The sequence below is a fragment of the Rhinatrema bivittatum genome, chromosome 5 (assembly GCF_901001135.1).
Source record: "Rhinatrema bivittatum chromosome 5, aRhiBiv1.1, whole genome shotgun sequence".
NCBI lineage: Eukaryota > Metazoa > Chordata > Amphibia > Gymnophiona > Rhinatrematidae > Rhinatrema > Rhinatrema bivittatum.
This window is the reverse complement of record NC_042619.1, coordinates 246,297,739-246,314,782: the sequence shown is the minus strand read 5'-3', so window position 1 is coordinate 246,314,782 and position 17,044 is coordinate 246,297,739. Positions and strand designations below refer to the sequence as shown.

The 17,044-nt window shown below is 44.1% G+C and overlaps 1 protein-coding gene across 1 annotated transcript in view; it reads left to right on the top strand.

The window, feature by feature from the left end:
• The window catches only part of MXRA5 (matrix remodeling associated 5), an 82,935-nt gene extending 66,290 nt beyond the window's left edge, over positions 1 to 16,645 (top strand). The window contains 1 exon segment of the mRNA XM_029603694.1: positions 13,788 to 16,645. Within this exon segment, the coding sequence (XP_029459554.1) occupies positions 13,788 to 15,696 (1,909 nt within the window). The 3' untranslated portion in view covers positions 15,697 to 16,645.
• Positions 16,646 to 17,044: the final 399 nt, after the last annotated feature.

Here is a 17,044-nt window from a genome sequence, read left to right as displayed (position 1 = left end):
CTTTCACCCCTTTAGGAAAGAAGTAAACCAATCATGCACAGTGCTAGTAATGCCAGTCTCTCTAAGACGAATTAGTAGAAGGTCAAGGTCCCCTGTGTCAAAGGCAACAGATGGATTGAGAACTAGAAAAAATTAGTTTCCACTACCAAAACCCCTATGGAAGATGTCAAATAAAGAAAGAAGTAGGGTTTTATTATTGTGTCCTGAACAAAACCCATATTGATGTAGGTCTTCGAGAGAATGATCATCTAGGAAATGGTGGAACTGTTTCAGTACCACCTTTTCTATGATTTTTTATAGAAACAGAAGATTAGATATAGGTCGATAGTTGTTAAGATCACCAACATCAAGATTGTCTTTTTTCAAAATAGGTTTAACTATAGAAGTCTTTAAAGGTAATGGGACATGATTTCAACTAAAGAGAGATTTGCTATTTTGAAACAAAGACTATATGGTCCATTCTTAAATATTTTAAGATGTCATTAGAGCACTGTAGCATGGGACAGAAGTTAGTGTTAAGTTTTATGATGATATCAGAGACTCCTTTAGTGGAGACCTCATCAAAAGAATCCCACATGATAGGAAAGTCATCATTATTACTTACTGAATGGCCATGAGGAAAGGCTAAAGAGGTTAGGGTTGTTCAGCTTGGAGAAGAGATGGCTGAAGGAGGATATGATAGAGGTCTACAAAATCATGAAAGGACTTGAATGGATAAATGTGAAATGGTTATTTACTCTTTCAGATAATACAAGGACTAGGGGGGGGGGGGGGGGGCGGCACTCCATGAAGTGAGCAAGTAGCACATTTAAAACAAATTGGAGAAAATTCTTTTTCACTCAATGCACAATCAAGCTCTGCTATTCATTGCCAGAGGATGTGGTTAAGGCAACTAGTATAGCTAGGTTTAAAAAAGGTTTGGATAAATTCCTGGAGAAGTCCATAAACTGATATTAATCAATAGGGGATAGCCACTGCTTGATGCTGGCATTATAGCATAAGATCTATTTAATGTTTGGTTACTTGCCAGGTACTTGTGACTTGGATTGGCCACTGTTGGAGACAAGATACTGGGCCTGATGGACCCTTGGTCTGACCCAGTATGGCATATCTTATATTCTTATGTATATTCTCTCCATGTTCTTATGTTGAATAGTCACTGCATTGACAGTTGTATCATATTCAGGCAGGCAGTGGCCTCAGGAACAGTTGAGGAACATCACAAGGCTTAACTAACTTAATGCTGGTGCAATTAATTATTTACAGTGCTTCACAGTTACATAAATCAAAATAATAGCTCACCTTGTGTCAGGCACAAATATCAAGTAGACATACTAGTTATAGGTGAACTGTGAAGTCCTACCAGCTCCCCTGGGACCTCTTCAAGCTCTCTAGGCCTAGGCTCTTACGGCAGGGTGAAGGGAACTTCCCTTCACCCAGAATCCCTTGCAGCCTTCTGACTTAAGGCCTCTTGGGTTAAAAGCATGAAATGGGCTCCTTAAGGTAGAATGAGGGAGTTGTCGGTACACTCCTTCACAACAGAATAGAATAGTTTACTAAAGTTATGTATCGACATTTTATTTATTTCATTTTGTATTTCATTTGGGTATGTTTTATTTTTCATTTCATTTGTTTTATTTTCTTTCTTTTTGTTTGTTTTAAAAGGAAAATCTAAGCAAAATTTAAAAATGGAGAGAAAAAACAAAAGGAAAAAAACCTGGTCCCACTGGAGAAGAAAAAACCTCTGATAGGCCTCCCTTCTGATTTCACCCCTCTTCCCCCACTGCCTTGAATCCACTTACATAATTTCCTCTCTTCATATCTTTGATCACTCCTGCCCCTCCAGTGGTACGTTTAGATGATAGCTGGCAGATTGAGGTGGGCACCATTGTTAATTATTTCTTCCATATAAAGTGGCACTGGCTTGGTTGTAGGCCTGGCCAGAACCACTTTATGTCAAGGGCCATAATGCAGCACATAATTGTATAGGATCAGGGGTATATACTTTCAATAGCAATATATTTAGGAGTGGGTGCAAACAGCTTGAAGGGTTTCCAACTAGGCCTGAGAGTGCCTTCCAAGCAACGCTTCTTGGCAGTGTGATCCATGATCCAGAGAAATGCCAAGGTCTAAACATGATTACATGAGGATTTGTTTAAGCTCAAGGCGGATGCAGGGTCGTGCTGAGTGGCAAGAAAATAGTGTCGCTAGTGATAGAAATAGGACATAGACAGATTTCCTTGTGGAAATCTCCCTGATGGCCATGTCATAAGCTTACCTCCAGCCCTATCCCACCTGGCTCGCAGCTGGTCCAGCCACCTCCTGTTTTTCCAGCGCAGCTCCCAAGCCTTCTTCTTGATATCCTCAATCTATACAGAGAAATAAGAATACAAATTTGAGTGCGCATTGTAGCAATTACTGTGTCCTCGTAGCAGGGCTTGCTTTTGATGAAATTGGGTTCAGGAGGGGCTTCAGATTTTATCTATTTATTTATTTATTTATTTACTTCCTTTTTTACTTGCCAGTTTTTCTAGCCCGTAACTTCCCAGTCTTGTCCAGCACAGGGTACAATAAAACATTCATAAAATTCAATACATACAAAACACATAAAACAATATAATAATCATTAAAAGAAAAAGCTTAGGTGCAGGTAAGAATAGAGAGGAGTTGGCACTCCAAGGACTGTTTTTTTTAAGGGGCTCAAAGAGATTTGAGTATACAGATCTAGGCTCACTTTTGCGGCGCCTATCGGTATCCAGCCAGATGTAGTTGGTTAGTGCTAAATATTAGGGATGTGAATCGTTTTAGGACGATTAAAATTATCGTCCGATAATTTTAATATCGTCTTAAACCGTTATGGAACACAATACAATACAGATTCTAACGATTTATCGTTATAAATCGTTAGAATCGTGAGCCGGCACCCTAAAACCCCCTAAAACCCACCCCCGACCCTTTAAATTAAATCCCCCACCCTCCCGAACCCCCCCCCCCCAATAACTTAAATAACCTGCGGGTCCAGCGGCGGTCCGGAACGGCAGCGGTCCGGAACGGGCTCCTGCTCCTGAATCTTGTCGTCTTCAGCCGGCGCCATTTTCCAAAATGGCGCCGAAAAATGGCGGCGGCCATAGACGAAAAAGATTGGACGGCAGGAGGTCCTTCCGGACCCCCGCTGGACTTTTGGCAAGTCTCGTGGGGGTCAGGAGGCCCCCCACAAGCTGGCCAAAAGTTCCTGGAGGTCCAGCGGGGGTCAGGGAGCGATTTCCCGCCGCGAATCGTTTTCGTACGGAAAATGGCGCCGGCAGGAGATCGACTGCAGGAGGTCGTTCAGCGAGGGTTCCGGCGCCTCGCTGAACGACCTCCTGCAGTCGATCTCCTGCCGGCGCCATTTTCCGTACGAAAACGATTCGCGGCGGGAAATCGCTCCCTGACCCCCGCTGGACCTCCAGGAACTTTTGGCCAGCTTGTGGGGGGCCTCCTGACCCCCACGAGACTTGCCAAAAGTCCAGCGGGGGTCCGGAAGGACCTCCTGCCGTCCAATCTTTTTCATCTATGGCCACTGCCATTTTTCGGCGCCATTTTGGAAAATGGCGCCGGCTGAAGACGACAAGATTCAGGAGCAGGAGCCCGTTCCGGACCGCTGCCGTTCCGGACCGCCGCTGGACCCGCAGGTTATTTAAGTTATTTGGGGGGGGGTTCGGGAGGGTGGGGGATTTAATTTAAAGGGTCGGGGGTGGGTTTTAGGGGGTTTTAATGTGCCGGTTTTTCGATTTTTTCGATTTTTCGATTTTTAACGATTTTTTAACGATTTTTCACGATATTTTACCCCCCCCAAACGGCAACAATACGATTCCCTCCCCCTCCCAGCCGAAATCGATCGTTAAGACGATCGAGGACACGATTCACATCCCTACTAAATATTGCACTAAGCCATCTAAATTCTGAAACCCACCCCAGCATCCCCCAAACCCGCTCTCTTTTGTTCTGGTTAAATTTGATCAGTCTGTGACACTGACAGGTCAAATTTATCTGGCAAGTGAAGCTGTATTTTCAAACTAGAATTTATACTCAGCTAAACCTTTATGGATAGATTTTAAAAGGGCGGTGTGCCCATAAACGCACACTATTTTATAACCTGTGTGTGTAGGTTATAAAATACTCATCATGTACTCCACTTTGCTATAGCTCCTTGTTAAGTGCAAGAGTCTGGTGAACACTGGGGGTGGGAGAGGGAGAGGGAGAGGGAGAGAGAGAGAGAGAGAGAGAGAGAGAGACACTGAGACACTGAGACACTGACTCTCTCTTTATAAGGCTCAGTCTGATACTCTTATTTATGGACCATTCTAAGAGAGCACTTTGAATCAGAGTGAGTTTACGGAAAGGTGGGTTGGGGTTACGGGAGGTGGTGTTACAGACACATTCAGAGGTATCCATTGTAAAATAGACATAATTAAAGACTTTTATACCTTATAAATAATGAAAATTCTAATAAGAGGAATTCATTTGAACACTGCAGACAGCGTCTGCTAGCTGCATTGTACAAATCAACTCCTTTTCATCACTTCTAAGGTCAAAAATTCTTTAATGATCTCAATTTTACAATGGATACCTCTGAATGTGTCTGTAACAACACCCCCCTAATCTAACCCACCTCCCAAAAACTCACCCCGAATCATAATGCCCCCTTACAATGGTCCATATATAGAGAATTAGCCTGAGCCCTATAAAGAGTCATTCTCGCTCTCTCTCCCCCTAAAGAGGCATGCATCGGCTGAGGAAAGTTAGAGGCTACATGTATCAGTGCTGGAATTCTCTGCCTACTTTTTCTGGGTGCACGTATTAATGAGGTACTTGCACCCTTCCTCGGCTATTTAAAATTCATGTAGCTCCCACACAGCCCTTTTACTCGTGTATGTGGCCATTTTTGCCCGCACAAGGCTTTTAAAATCTACCTTTTAGTTTTAGCCGGGTAAATTTTTTGAATATCGACCTCTAGCTAATTAGCGGTTCTTTAAGGGGCAGATTTTAAAACCTGTGTGCGGGCGCGGCCGCGTGCATGTTATAAAATCCAGGGTCGGCGCGCGCAAGGGGGTGCACAATTGTGCAACTTGCGCACGCCAAGCCATGCAGCCTGCCTCCGTTCCCTCCGAGGCCGCTCTGAAATCAGAGCGACCTCGGAGGGAACTTTCCTTCCCCCCCCCCCCCCCCCCCCCCCCCCCGCACCTTCCCCTCCCTTCCCCTACCTAACCCGCCCCCCAGCCCTACCTAGAACCCCCTCTTACCTTTGTTGAAAAAGTTACGCACACCGGCCGCCGGCCAGCCCGCAATCCCGGGCACACGGCAAATGGCCACTGTGCCTGGAGACTCAGGCCTTGCCCCGCCCCCTATGCAAAATAGCTTGGCACGCGCAGGGGCAGCTTTTTTCAGGTTACAGGCGTAGCCTTTGAAAATCTGCCCCTAAGGGTGCTAAAATTAGGTAAAATTGTGTTAATTCATGGGCATCTTTACCTCACCTCCTTTTTTAATTCAAGGCTGCTGCTAGTCCTAAACTCTGCAATTCTAATTGAATTTGAGCCCTCACAGTTCCTGTACCCCAGCACTGCTTTTGTGAGTATAGTAACCCTATGAGCTACAATTTATTATGGGCAGACCAGCTGTGAGCCACATGCTCTAGTAATATCAGTTGCAGCAGCCACAGGAACAGCTGTGAATAGGCTCATGCTCCTATCCAACCCGATCATTCTAAGAGCCTTCTACATCCTCCAAACAAGTCTGCCAGCTATTCCCTCCAACCAACCAGCCTTTCTTCCCTAGCCTGATAGCCAGTTTCCCCCAGCCAGCTAATCTTTACTGTTCCCCCCCCCCCCCCCACCCCCAACCAGTGAGTTCCTCTCATCTCTCCAAACAGCCTTCCAGTAAGTTCCACACCAGTCAACCAGTCTGTCACTCCCAGTCTACAAATCAGCCTGTTCTCCACAGCCAACCATTCCTCTGTCCCTCTCAACCCAGTCAGTCCCCTCCCATCTCCCTACGCCACTCCATTCTATGCCAGCACCACCCCTGGCGCAGCCGATGCCTCTGGGTATCACATGGCTCTCAGTAAGTTTAAGCTACACACTGTCTAGTGCTGGTCTCGCAAGACTGAGACCCTGTGAGTCTCACAGCCGGAAGGCATCAACTGTTCTGAAGCAGCACCAGGGGAGACTGCGAGCACTGGAGGAAGGTGGGTGACAGAGGGGAACTACCTGCAAGCTCCTTCCAAGCCATCATTCTTCAAAATGTTTCCATAGTGATTTCTGCAGGAGACACGAAATCAGTCAAGTTCTATAACATCACAGATGGATTCATTATTTAGTAAAGGTAATTTAGAATTAACTGGGGGGGGGGGGGGGCAGGTATTAGACCTACTATAGAATCTTTCCCCATCTCGGCAGGAAAAGAAGACGGTAACCTGTCTACTGTGATAACTTACCTGGAGGATGGGGGGTCTGTACAACCTGAAATACACAGAGACTGATTCCCTAATGACCCTGGCAGTAGGACAAGTTGTCTTTATCGTCACGGCTTCCCAGTGTTCCGATCCATCCAGGCAGTACCTGCTCAGTGCATGGTGTGACCTGCAGTCTCACCACAGGGTTTGCACCACTACCACCACCACTACCAGTAGCCTTACAGCAGGTAGTACCACCTCCCGTACACGGGGGTCCTTGGAAGATCTTGGCTTTTCACTGACTAAGGGCAGGTAACTCCTGCTCAGCTGAGGCGCCAGAGGCATTCTTTCAGAGCTCGGAGAACATTGATCCTAGTGATTAGGCAATAGTAAGGAAATTGCCCATGGGGCCAGTTGTAGACAAATCTTCTGCAGAATAAATGTGTGCTTTCCCTTTTTCCTATCCTCGGGGAACAACAGGGAAAGGCAAACCACAGGTGGAAAAAAAAAACCCCACATCCAGCAGGAGCTAAAACTAACAAACAAAAAAAGTGCCTACACAATCCCATCTAGCTTGGATCTCCCTTTGTAAAAAGCCATTCCCCTTTAACCTCTTCCCGGCCCTCTTAAGATTCTTTGCTAATATTTAAGTGTTTGCACTCATGCCATACAAAGTAGGTATGTGCAATCATTCTTATACACAGTGAAAAATGCAATAAAACAAATGCTCTTTGCTTCATTTTGTTTAAAAGTGAAACAAAAAACCCCCTCAGCAATTCTTATTATGTTTTTAATTAATGTTTGTTTTGGAAAGTCAAGAAAAATAAACAGAGCTCGGAAAACAACACAATTAACCCCTCCTGGGCCTTCCACCACATTCCTCCTCTCAGCCCCCCCCCTCCCCCCCCCCCCCCCCCCCAAATATCTCTTACCCCCTTCCTGTGGTCTGAGAAGTAGAAAAGGGCAGGAGCAATCTTTAGTCATACAGCCATAAAACAAAATGATGGGGGTAAGGAGTCAGACATCTCATCTCTGCTTTATGAGGCATTCATCATCATAGTGAAGAACATAAAAGGAACAGTTTACTCTCCTACTCATCATGGCAGTATGGTCTTCTCTATTAGTTACTATCTTTACCTTTTTAAAGCAGGCCCACCAACTCAACTTGTGTAAGTTAAAAATGTTTATTACAGCAGTACTGACTCTTAAATGGATGGTGTGCCACAATGACATCACAAGCTAAATTCTATGAGGATAACTTTCAAACAACTGCGTGTGGCAGCATCTACGCGTGCATGTGGCTGTGAGCACATTTGCAATAGTATTTTATAATATGTGTATGTATATGATATGTATGCGTTTAATAAAATATGCCTAATTCTATCATGCAACGTATGCACATAGGCAGGCTTACGTATGAATACATGCACCACCTTGAAACCAGGTATATGAATGGATTGAGCACGCCTACTATAGCCACCTATTTTACATTTATACGCATGTGTATTTTACACGCGAAAGTAAACTAGGGCACACTAATGTAAGTCCCGATTGACACGCTTAAATCGGCCAATTTTTAAAACATGCACGCATCACGGAAATTAACCAGTTTACTGATTTCTCCACCAGTTCACCCAGTCCTTCTCCAGATCTTCGAGGCACTCCTGATTCCTCAGTCTGAACTCCCCCCAGTTCACCCAGACCTCCCACCCTGTTAATACTACACAATAAGGGGTACATTTTAAAAAAGAGCGTGCGCGCGTAGACGCGAACAAAAGTACGCCAGATTTTATAAGATACGCGCGGGGCACATTTGTGCAACTTGCACGTGCCGAGCCCTGCGCGCGCTGCCCGTTCCCTCCGAGGCCGAAATCGAAGTGGCCTCAAAGGGAACTTTCCTTCCACACCCCCCCCCCCCACACACACCTTCCCCTCCCTTCCCCTATCTAACCCACCCTCCCGGCCCTATCTAAACCCTTCCCCTACCTTTATTCCAAAAGATACTACTGCCTGCGGGCAGTAGTAACTTACGCACGCCTGCTGTCTTCTGGCGCAACAGGCCCCGACACAGGCCGCTGTGTCGGGGCACTCGGCCATGCCCCCGGACCGCCCACACGCCCCCGAACACGCCCCCTGACCGCCCCTTTTTGCAAGCCCTGGGACTTACACGCGTCCTGGGGCTTGCGCGCGCCGCCGAGCCTATGCAAAACAGGCTCGGCGCGCGCAGGGGTTTTTTTTAAGGGTTACGCGCTTAAGTTAAGCGCGTAACCCTTTTAAAATCCAGCCCTAAACGCGTTCAATATTACTCATGCCAGATAATTAGGAGCTGTAAGAATGCACGAAGCAGTTGGAAAATGTACACGTGTGTCTTTTAAAATAATGATTTACATACATAACTGTTGGCTCCCACCCTGGAACACTCCTAGACTGCCTCTTTTTTTTACATACATATATGTGCGCATGAAAGTAAACATACATGCATATTTTCGACTTTTATAACATACAGAATATTTATTTTATTTATTTATTTATTTATAACTTTTATATACCGGAGTTCAATCAACAGAGTTAATTACCACTTCGGTTTACATTACAACCAGCAAAAAATAACAGAGACAAAGTCTTGTTTTACAATGAACAGGGTAGAATTAACCTGGAAATAACTCAATAAACAGGGTAGAAATACTCTGGAAAAAAGAACATATTCTGTACAATGTAATATGGGTGGAGCAAGTGTTGAGAATTGGGTCTGTATAACTTGCGGGAGACCGGGAAGCTAAATAGGGGTGGACTATGAAGGCCTAAGTCCGAATAGTGTCCTTAAGGTGCGGTTAAAACCAAGGCTGAGGTGAGAGGTTATGGGAAGGCTTGTTCAAACAACAAAGTCTTCAGTCTCTTCTTGAAGGAGATTGGACATTGTTCCAGCCTCAGATCAGGAGGGAGCCGGTTCCATTGCGTGGGGCCTGAGGCGGATATAGCTCTCTTACTGAAGGAGGTCTTGATGGTGGGTGTTTTAAGAGTTCCTCTCTGGGCGAGTCTGATTGGTCTCGATACTTTAGGGAATGAGGGGCGGGGGGCCGAAATGGGGCGTGGGCCTGCGCTAGCCGGCAGTGATCGCACCGTCACGGTGCGATCGCTGCCGGTTTAGCATCCAATAGCGCCACCATAGAAGATGTAGCTATTGGGCGCGAACTCGGACGCGAAAAGGACCTTACCTTTTCGTTGTCTGCGGCATCTTCGTGGAGTCGGCCCCTGTGACGCCCCGACTCCTCCTCTTCTGGGGCTGACTCCGCCCCCATTTTGGTATCGCGTGCGATCCGTGTAGAAAATAAGGCCCATAGTCTTTTATCTCCAACCTGCTCCTTCTTTACCTCTCCTTTCTGTCTCCTCATGCAGTATCAGGGTGACATCTCTACTCCAAATTTTCAGTAGATATACCTGGGTTCTGGATGGGGTCCATCTCCTCTCCTCTCTCCTCACTCCCCCATCCCTTTCTTCTTCTCAGGATGGCTGAAAGTCATGCTCTCCTTGGATCCTGATAATCTTAGGTCCATCTTGTGTGACGTGAACCTCTCCCAGTTGATAGCAGAATAAAAATTAAATCAGCTTAAAGACTTTAAAATGGATTCGGGGAGGGGGGGGGGAGTGGAAAGAAACTGCCATCCAATTCAAATGCTCCATGGAAGCAAGAAGTTAATTAATATAAAAATTAGAGAACAGCATGGGACATGCTGCCTCTGTAAAAGCAAAAAGGGAATCCACAAGGTGAAATGATGACAAGGCATTAAGTGCCAGAGGAGTTTACCATTAACCAAGTTCAGCTTGGGAGCTTGCGGGGGGGGGGGGGGGGGGGGCTGAAAACCCACAAAATTATCACTCAGTCTTCCTCCAGACCATTTGCTATATCCTTCCACTCAACTCTAGTAGGGGACTAACAGGATCCCTACATTTATAAAATAATATATATGTGATTTCATGCTAATTACATGTATCTATGCTATGTTTTCACTTTGAAAATTTACTCATGGAATTGTCTTCCATATAAATATCTCAAAATATATGACATTATTTGTCAGCAACATTACTTTAAAATATGCGTGTATTATTTTGTTATAGTCCATTTCATTGGTCATATATGTGTATACAAAATTAAAACCTTATTTTCAAATTAGTTTCCACAAATTCATAAACTGGGAGCAGTAGTCCGATGAGATTATCTGCACATTGGTAGAGAGTTAGATAAAAATAAAAATAAAACATAAATAAGATACTGCTTAGGTTTAAATAATAGTGAATGTGAATAGCTTTACGTGTAAGTGACTTTGAGAGTAAATATAGCTGAAATATTTCCATGGTTACAGTATTAAATTTGAAAATATTAACCCACTTATTAACTCAAAATATTAACCCAGCTGCAAGCCAATTATAACCCGCTGAGTGTGAGTAATTAGGATCAGCGGAATATAAGTGCTCTTAAACAAATGAATAAATACACACAAATTTAAATTCTAGCATCCTGGAAATAGATCTAAAATCATTTTTTTCAAGCTTGGCTTAATTTTTTGGTTTCAAATTTAGGGGAAGATTTACTAAACCACTTTATTTTCCCCAGAAGAAAAATACCATGGGATTACCTAAACTTTGGTAAAGAATACCACAGGTTTGTGAATCCAGCGGTACTTTTCCTGCCGGAAAATACTGACAAGCAAACTACTGCAGCATGGGTGGTACCGTGTAATAATAGCGGCCCCACATCCTGGAGCTGCCATCTTTTAAAAAGCCCGAGAAGCCTCAGACTCCCCCATCTACTGTGTACAAACTCCAGTGGTCTAATGAGACCTCCCTCGCCCACCCCCATCGCTGCTGCACTCAGATGTAGACAAAGGGGTAGATTTTAAAAGGTGCATGTGCGCTTGCTTCCTGGCGCACGCATGGAAGCACGCGCACATGGGGGTTTAAAAATGTTACCCCCTTGGGTACGCGAGATTGGGCCTCTCCCAGTTCCCTCCCAGTCTGCTCCAATTAATGAGCGGACTGGGAAGGAACATCCCTACCCCCCTACCTAACCTCCCTTCCCCTTCCCCTCTCCTCCCCACCCTCTAAACCTAACCTACCTTACCTTTTTTTTAATTTTGTAAGTTGCTGCTCCTCCGGAGCAGAAGCAACTTGCTCGTGATGGGCGACTGCCAGGGTGCACTTCCATGGCACAGCGGCAAATGGCCACTGTACCGGCCGCCTCCAGCCCCGCCCTCCTCCCCGCCCCTTTCCTTGGACCCGGCACTTCTGCGTGTAATGGGGCCAGGCCCCTTTGAAAATGCGAGCGTGGCCCATTTAAAATTTACCCAAAAATGTGAAAAATCAAAATGAATGTTTTAAGGCGTGAAGCCTATCCCCCTCTCACAGTGCCAAACCCTGCACCCCTTTGTATCGAAAAAAGTTACCTTTCCTCCCCCCTTCTGCCCAACCCTCCTCAGTACTTAAAGTCCCTGGTGGTCCAGTGGAATCAAGAACATCCTCTGCGGCTCCAGGTTTGGTTGCATCATTTTCATAATTGGAACCAGCCGGCCTCACGCTTACATTTGACCATGACATGGTTCGGGAGGGCAACGAAGGAGAAGGAAGTCTGAGGGGGGGACGAAGGGGGTAACATTTTTATACAAAGGAGGCAGGGTTTGGCACTGGGGGGGGGGGGGTCAGTGTTGGCATCTTAGAAAAATTATTTTGATTTTTTTACATTTCAGCCTCTTGCAGGTGCAGTGGGGGGGGGGGGGCTAGGTTGAATTACTTCGCCTCCAGGAGTTTTTAGTCAATGGATAGGAGGGGAGACTGGGACCACTCAGTTCCTTCAAAAAACACCCCAGAGAATCAGGATGTGCATTAGCAACTCGCTGCTCCTGGAAGGAAGTTGGCTACATCTCCTGAACTGTAGATAATTTTCCAGTGCTTACCATAAGCTGCATTATTTGATAATCATATTCATGAGCCAATTTGCATGCATTTGCCTGTAAATCAGCTCATTTAAGTACCCTTATTGTGCGTTGGCGGGGGGGGGGGGGGGGTTGTGAGTGGATAACATGCAGAATATGTAAATCTGTGCATTATCTCTCTGTAATAACACATATAACATGTGGAAAACACTGTTCATTATGTGGTAATTATGGATGTGCATCTCCCAATTTTTCATTTTGGTTTGTTTTTCCACTTTGGGATTTATTTTGTTTTTCAGTTCACATTAATGGTTTTTCAGCTCAGTTCATTTGCCAAACCAAACTAAACATTAAACACTAAAAAAAACCCACACTAAAACCCCAACAACAACAAAAATTGAAACGATTAAAAGAAAAAGGCCCGGAAACCCTTTCCGCCCCTAAAGCATGAACCTGCTGCCCGGACCTCCTTGGGCCTCTCTGACCTCCATTCCCAGCCCTAAACCAATCCAGCGCAGCCAGGGCCTGCTAAGGCCTCTTTTCCCATTTAAAGGTTCTGAGGCTGGGGAGCTCCCACCCTGGTCCCCACTTACCCCTTTTCCAGGTCTTGCATGATAAAGGGCAAAAGGGATACCACTTGATGGTCCTCTCTGGTCCTTTAAAAGTGGTGCTGTCCATCTGGAGGATGGTGCTGAAGTGAAGTCACTTCAGCAACTTCCTCTCCTGCAGCTGGTGCCATTATGGTTTATGGCGCCTGAAGGATGGCGCTGAAGTCATGTCACTTTGGCACTACCCTCTAGTCAGATGGTACAATTTTAAAGGATCGGGACCTGGGTAGTAGCGAGTGGTCATCATGCTAGCCCTTTATCACAAAGAACCCGGGAAGGGGGTAAGTGAGGGCCAAGCTGGGAGCTTCCCAGCCCCATCAAATTTAAACAGAGAGGCCGGGCAGGCCCCAAATGAGCCAGATGGATTAGATTAGTGTTTTGGGCAGGAAGTGGGGATCAGAGAAGACCGGGGAGGCCCAGCTGTGCAGACCCATGCCCTGGGTTCACATTTTGATGGGTGGGTTTTCCAAGGCTGTGGGAGGCCCTTTTTTTTTTAAAGCCATGAAAATTTTGGGGAATTTTTGTAGGAGGCCATTTTTGGTTTGTTCCTTTTTGAATGAACAAAAACCGGCCTAATTTGTTGCATTTTTTTGCATTTGTTTCAAAGAAATGCACATCTGTAATGGTAAAGCTTTACCATAGCTTAGCAAATTACTCCCTTAAATTGTTTATGACTGCATAGTGCATACATAATTTTAGCATACATTTTAAAATTAAAACTATTGGAAGTTTCAGTGATATATTTTCTTGACTTATTTTTAACACTGAAGTATAATATTTAATATTTTATCTTATATAGTCTTTTTTTTTCTTTCCAAATAGTTTTGAATCCAGGATCAAGGTCTATACAAATGGCACTTTGACCATCCATTCAGTCACAGATAAAGATGCTGGAGACTATTTGTGTGTGGCACGGAATAAGATTGGTGATGACTATGTGGTACTCAAAGTTAATGTGATGATGAAGCCAGCCAAGATAGAACACAAGAATGAAGTTTCCCACAAAGTTTTTTATGGTAAGGACCTGAAAGTAGACTGTATTGCCACGGGTCTTCCAAATCCTGAGATTTCCTGGAGCCTTCCTGATGGCAGTATGATCAATACTCTAATGCAATCAGATGACAGTGGAACACGAACAAGGAGATATGTTGTGTTCAACAATGGAACACTCTATTTTAATGAGGTAGGAATGAGAGAAGAAGGAGACTACACCTGCTATGCAGTAAACCAAATAGGACAAGATGAGATGCGAGTGAGTGTCAAAGTAGTGGCAGAGCCTGCTGCTATTAGGAATAAAATGTATACTGTTATTAATGTTCCTTATGGTGATGTTATTACTGTAGCATGTGAGGCCAAAGGGGAACCAACTCCCTTGATCTCGTGGTTTTCTCCAACAAATAGGCCTATACCTTCCTTGTCTGACAAGTATCAAGTGTACAAAGATGGTACCCTTCTCATCCAAAAAGCCCAAAGGTCCGACAGTGGGAATTATACTTGTGTAGCACGGAACAGTGCTGGAGAAGATAAAAAGATTGTCCAGATCCATGTCAATGTTCAACCTCCTAAAATTAATGGAAATCCTAGTACAGTAACAACCATTAAAGAAACAGCCGTAATAGGTAGTCGAAAGCTCATCAATTGTAAAGCTGAAGGTATCCCTACCCCACGTGTCCTATGGGCTTTCCCAGAAGGAGTAATACTACCTGCGCCATACTATGGAAATAGAATTACAGTCCATCGCAATGGCACACTTGACATCAGCACTCTAAGAAAAACAGACTCAGTGCAGTTGGTGTGTATTGGACGCAATGAAGGAGGAGAGGCCAGGTTAATTGTGCAACTTACTGTTATGGAACATATGGAGAAACCTACCTTCAGAAACATGTTTAATGAAAAAGTTTCCATCGTGGCAGGGCATACCATCAGTTTAAATTGTTCTGCAGATGGGAAGCCAGAGCCAGAAATTGTTTGGATACTTCCAAATGGAACCCAAATCGAAAGTGGCCACCATTTTCACAGAATTTATCACAGAAAAGATGGCACTTTGCACATCAGAAGCCTTTCTGCAGCAGAATCTGGGACTTACCGTTGTACAGCTCGGAACCGAGCTGGCTATGCAGAGAGACCAATCTCCCTGAAGATTGGTCTTAAACCAGAAATCAATAACCTTTATAATAACTTGGTGAGTATTATCAATGGAGAGACCTTGCAACTTCAATGTATCACACAGGGAAATCTACGACCACACATCTCTTGGACATTACCTAATGGGATGGTTTTAGACAGGCCACAAGCATTAGGTCGTATTTCTCTTTTCGAGAATGGTTCACTCATTGTACGTGAAGCATCTGTTTATGATAGAGGGACCTATCTATGTAAAGTATCAACGGAGTACGGTTCTTCAATGATGAATGTTCCAGTCATAGTAATAGCCTATCCTCCACGTATCACCAATGGGCCAGCACCTGTCATCTATGCTAGATCTGGAAATGCAGCTCAGTTGAATTGTATGACTATTGGAATCCCTAAAGCAGAAGTAACTTGGGAGCTTCCAGATAAATCACACCTGACTGCAGCAGCTCAATCTCGTCTGTATGGGAACAAATTCCTTCATCCTCAGGGGACATTAGTTATCCAACACCCTTCACCAAGGGATGCAGGTTTCTATAAGTGCACTGCTAAAAATATATTAGGCAGTGATTCAAAATCAACATATATACATGTATTGTAAAATAATAAAACTCTATGTAAGGACAAAATGCCCAAAGAACTGCCAAGCATGTGTAGCACATACTGTACTGTTTATTAATGAAACCAATTGTACCATGACTAAGGGAAAACGTACTGTATCTTACACTTACAAAAGCCATGCATTACAGGTTTCAAAGAATACTATTGCATTCTTGCAATAGACAAACATTCAAACATCTTCAAAATGGGCCACATAACTTTAGAAACTGTTTACAGATGTTAAGTAAATGTTCCTGTTGGTATCCCTGATCTTTACCGCCGATTTGACAAGCACCTTACTACCAAAGAAGTATTTGCTGCATTGATAAAAGCGTTTAGTTGTTTCCTTGAAGTACATTGTTTAGTTTATCCCCTCCAATATTTTCACGTAATCAATCCCTATAGATTATAATTACTAACCTGCCTGGTATATTCCTTCTGTCTACATGCCTTCAGCTCAAAGTCAGGATTTTACCACATACAGCATAGCTCCAGTCAGCCATGAAAGATCCTTTAAAAACCTCTAAAGATGGCCCAAATGAAAACATACATGTATATTTTATATATATTTTTAATCCGACTATGAGACTCAAAAGATAATGTTTTTGTCTCATTTTACAAATTATTGGTCTTTAAAAGACTTTGCTACATTTCTGTGTTTATAACGATAAGGTCAGTGTACATTTTATAATAAATAATATTTTCCAAACAATACTTTCAGAGTATGGCTGATTTACTTTGAGGAAAAGCTATCTGGTAAGTACTACATACATTCTAGAGCAGAAATTCAACGTATGTATGCTAATGTAATTGATGAATAACAGTTCCATATGATAATATAACTGCTAGAATGGAACAGAGAACCGTAATCACTGATCATGACATCTGAAGCATATTCCACAGGCCACAATATCTCTGTAAGTGTAAAGTCTTCTGCAGGACATGGTTCTTAAATATAATTTATTAATTTACTTTCCATATTTGATCAATCGCAAATCTTACATAAAAAGTGATTCTAATGCTTACTCCTTAACAGTCTGCTGAATTTATCTGGGGTTTGCCTATAGCAGGGGTGGGCAATTCCAGTCCTCGAGGGCTGCAAACCGGTTGGGTTTTCAGGATATCCCTAATGAATATGCATGAAAAAGATTTACATATGACTGAGGCAGAGTGCATGCAAATCTCTCTCGTGCATATTCATTAGGGATATCCTGAAAACCCGACCGGTTTGCGGCTCTCGAGGACTGGAATTGCCCATCCCTGGCCTATAGCTTCACGGAACTTTTCAGGTCTGTTTCTCCACCTACCTTGCTGTTTCTGCAAACTGCTTCTGCTGGCCCGGCCCACCA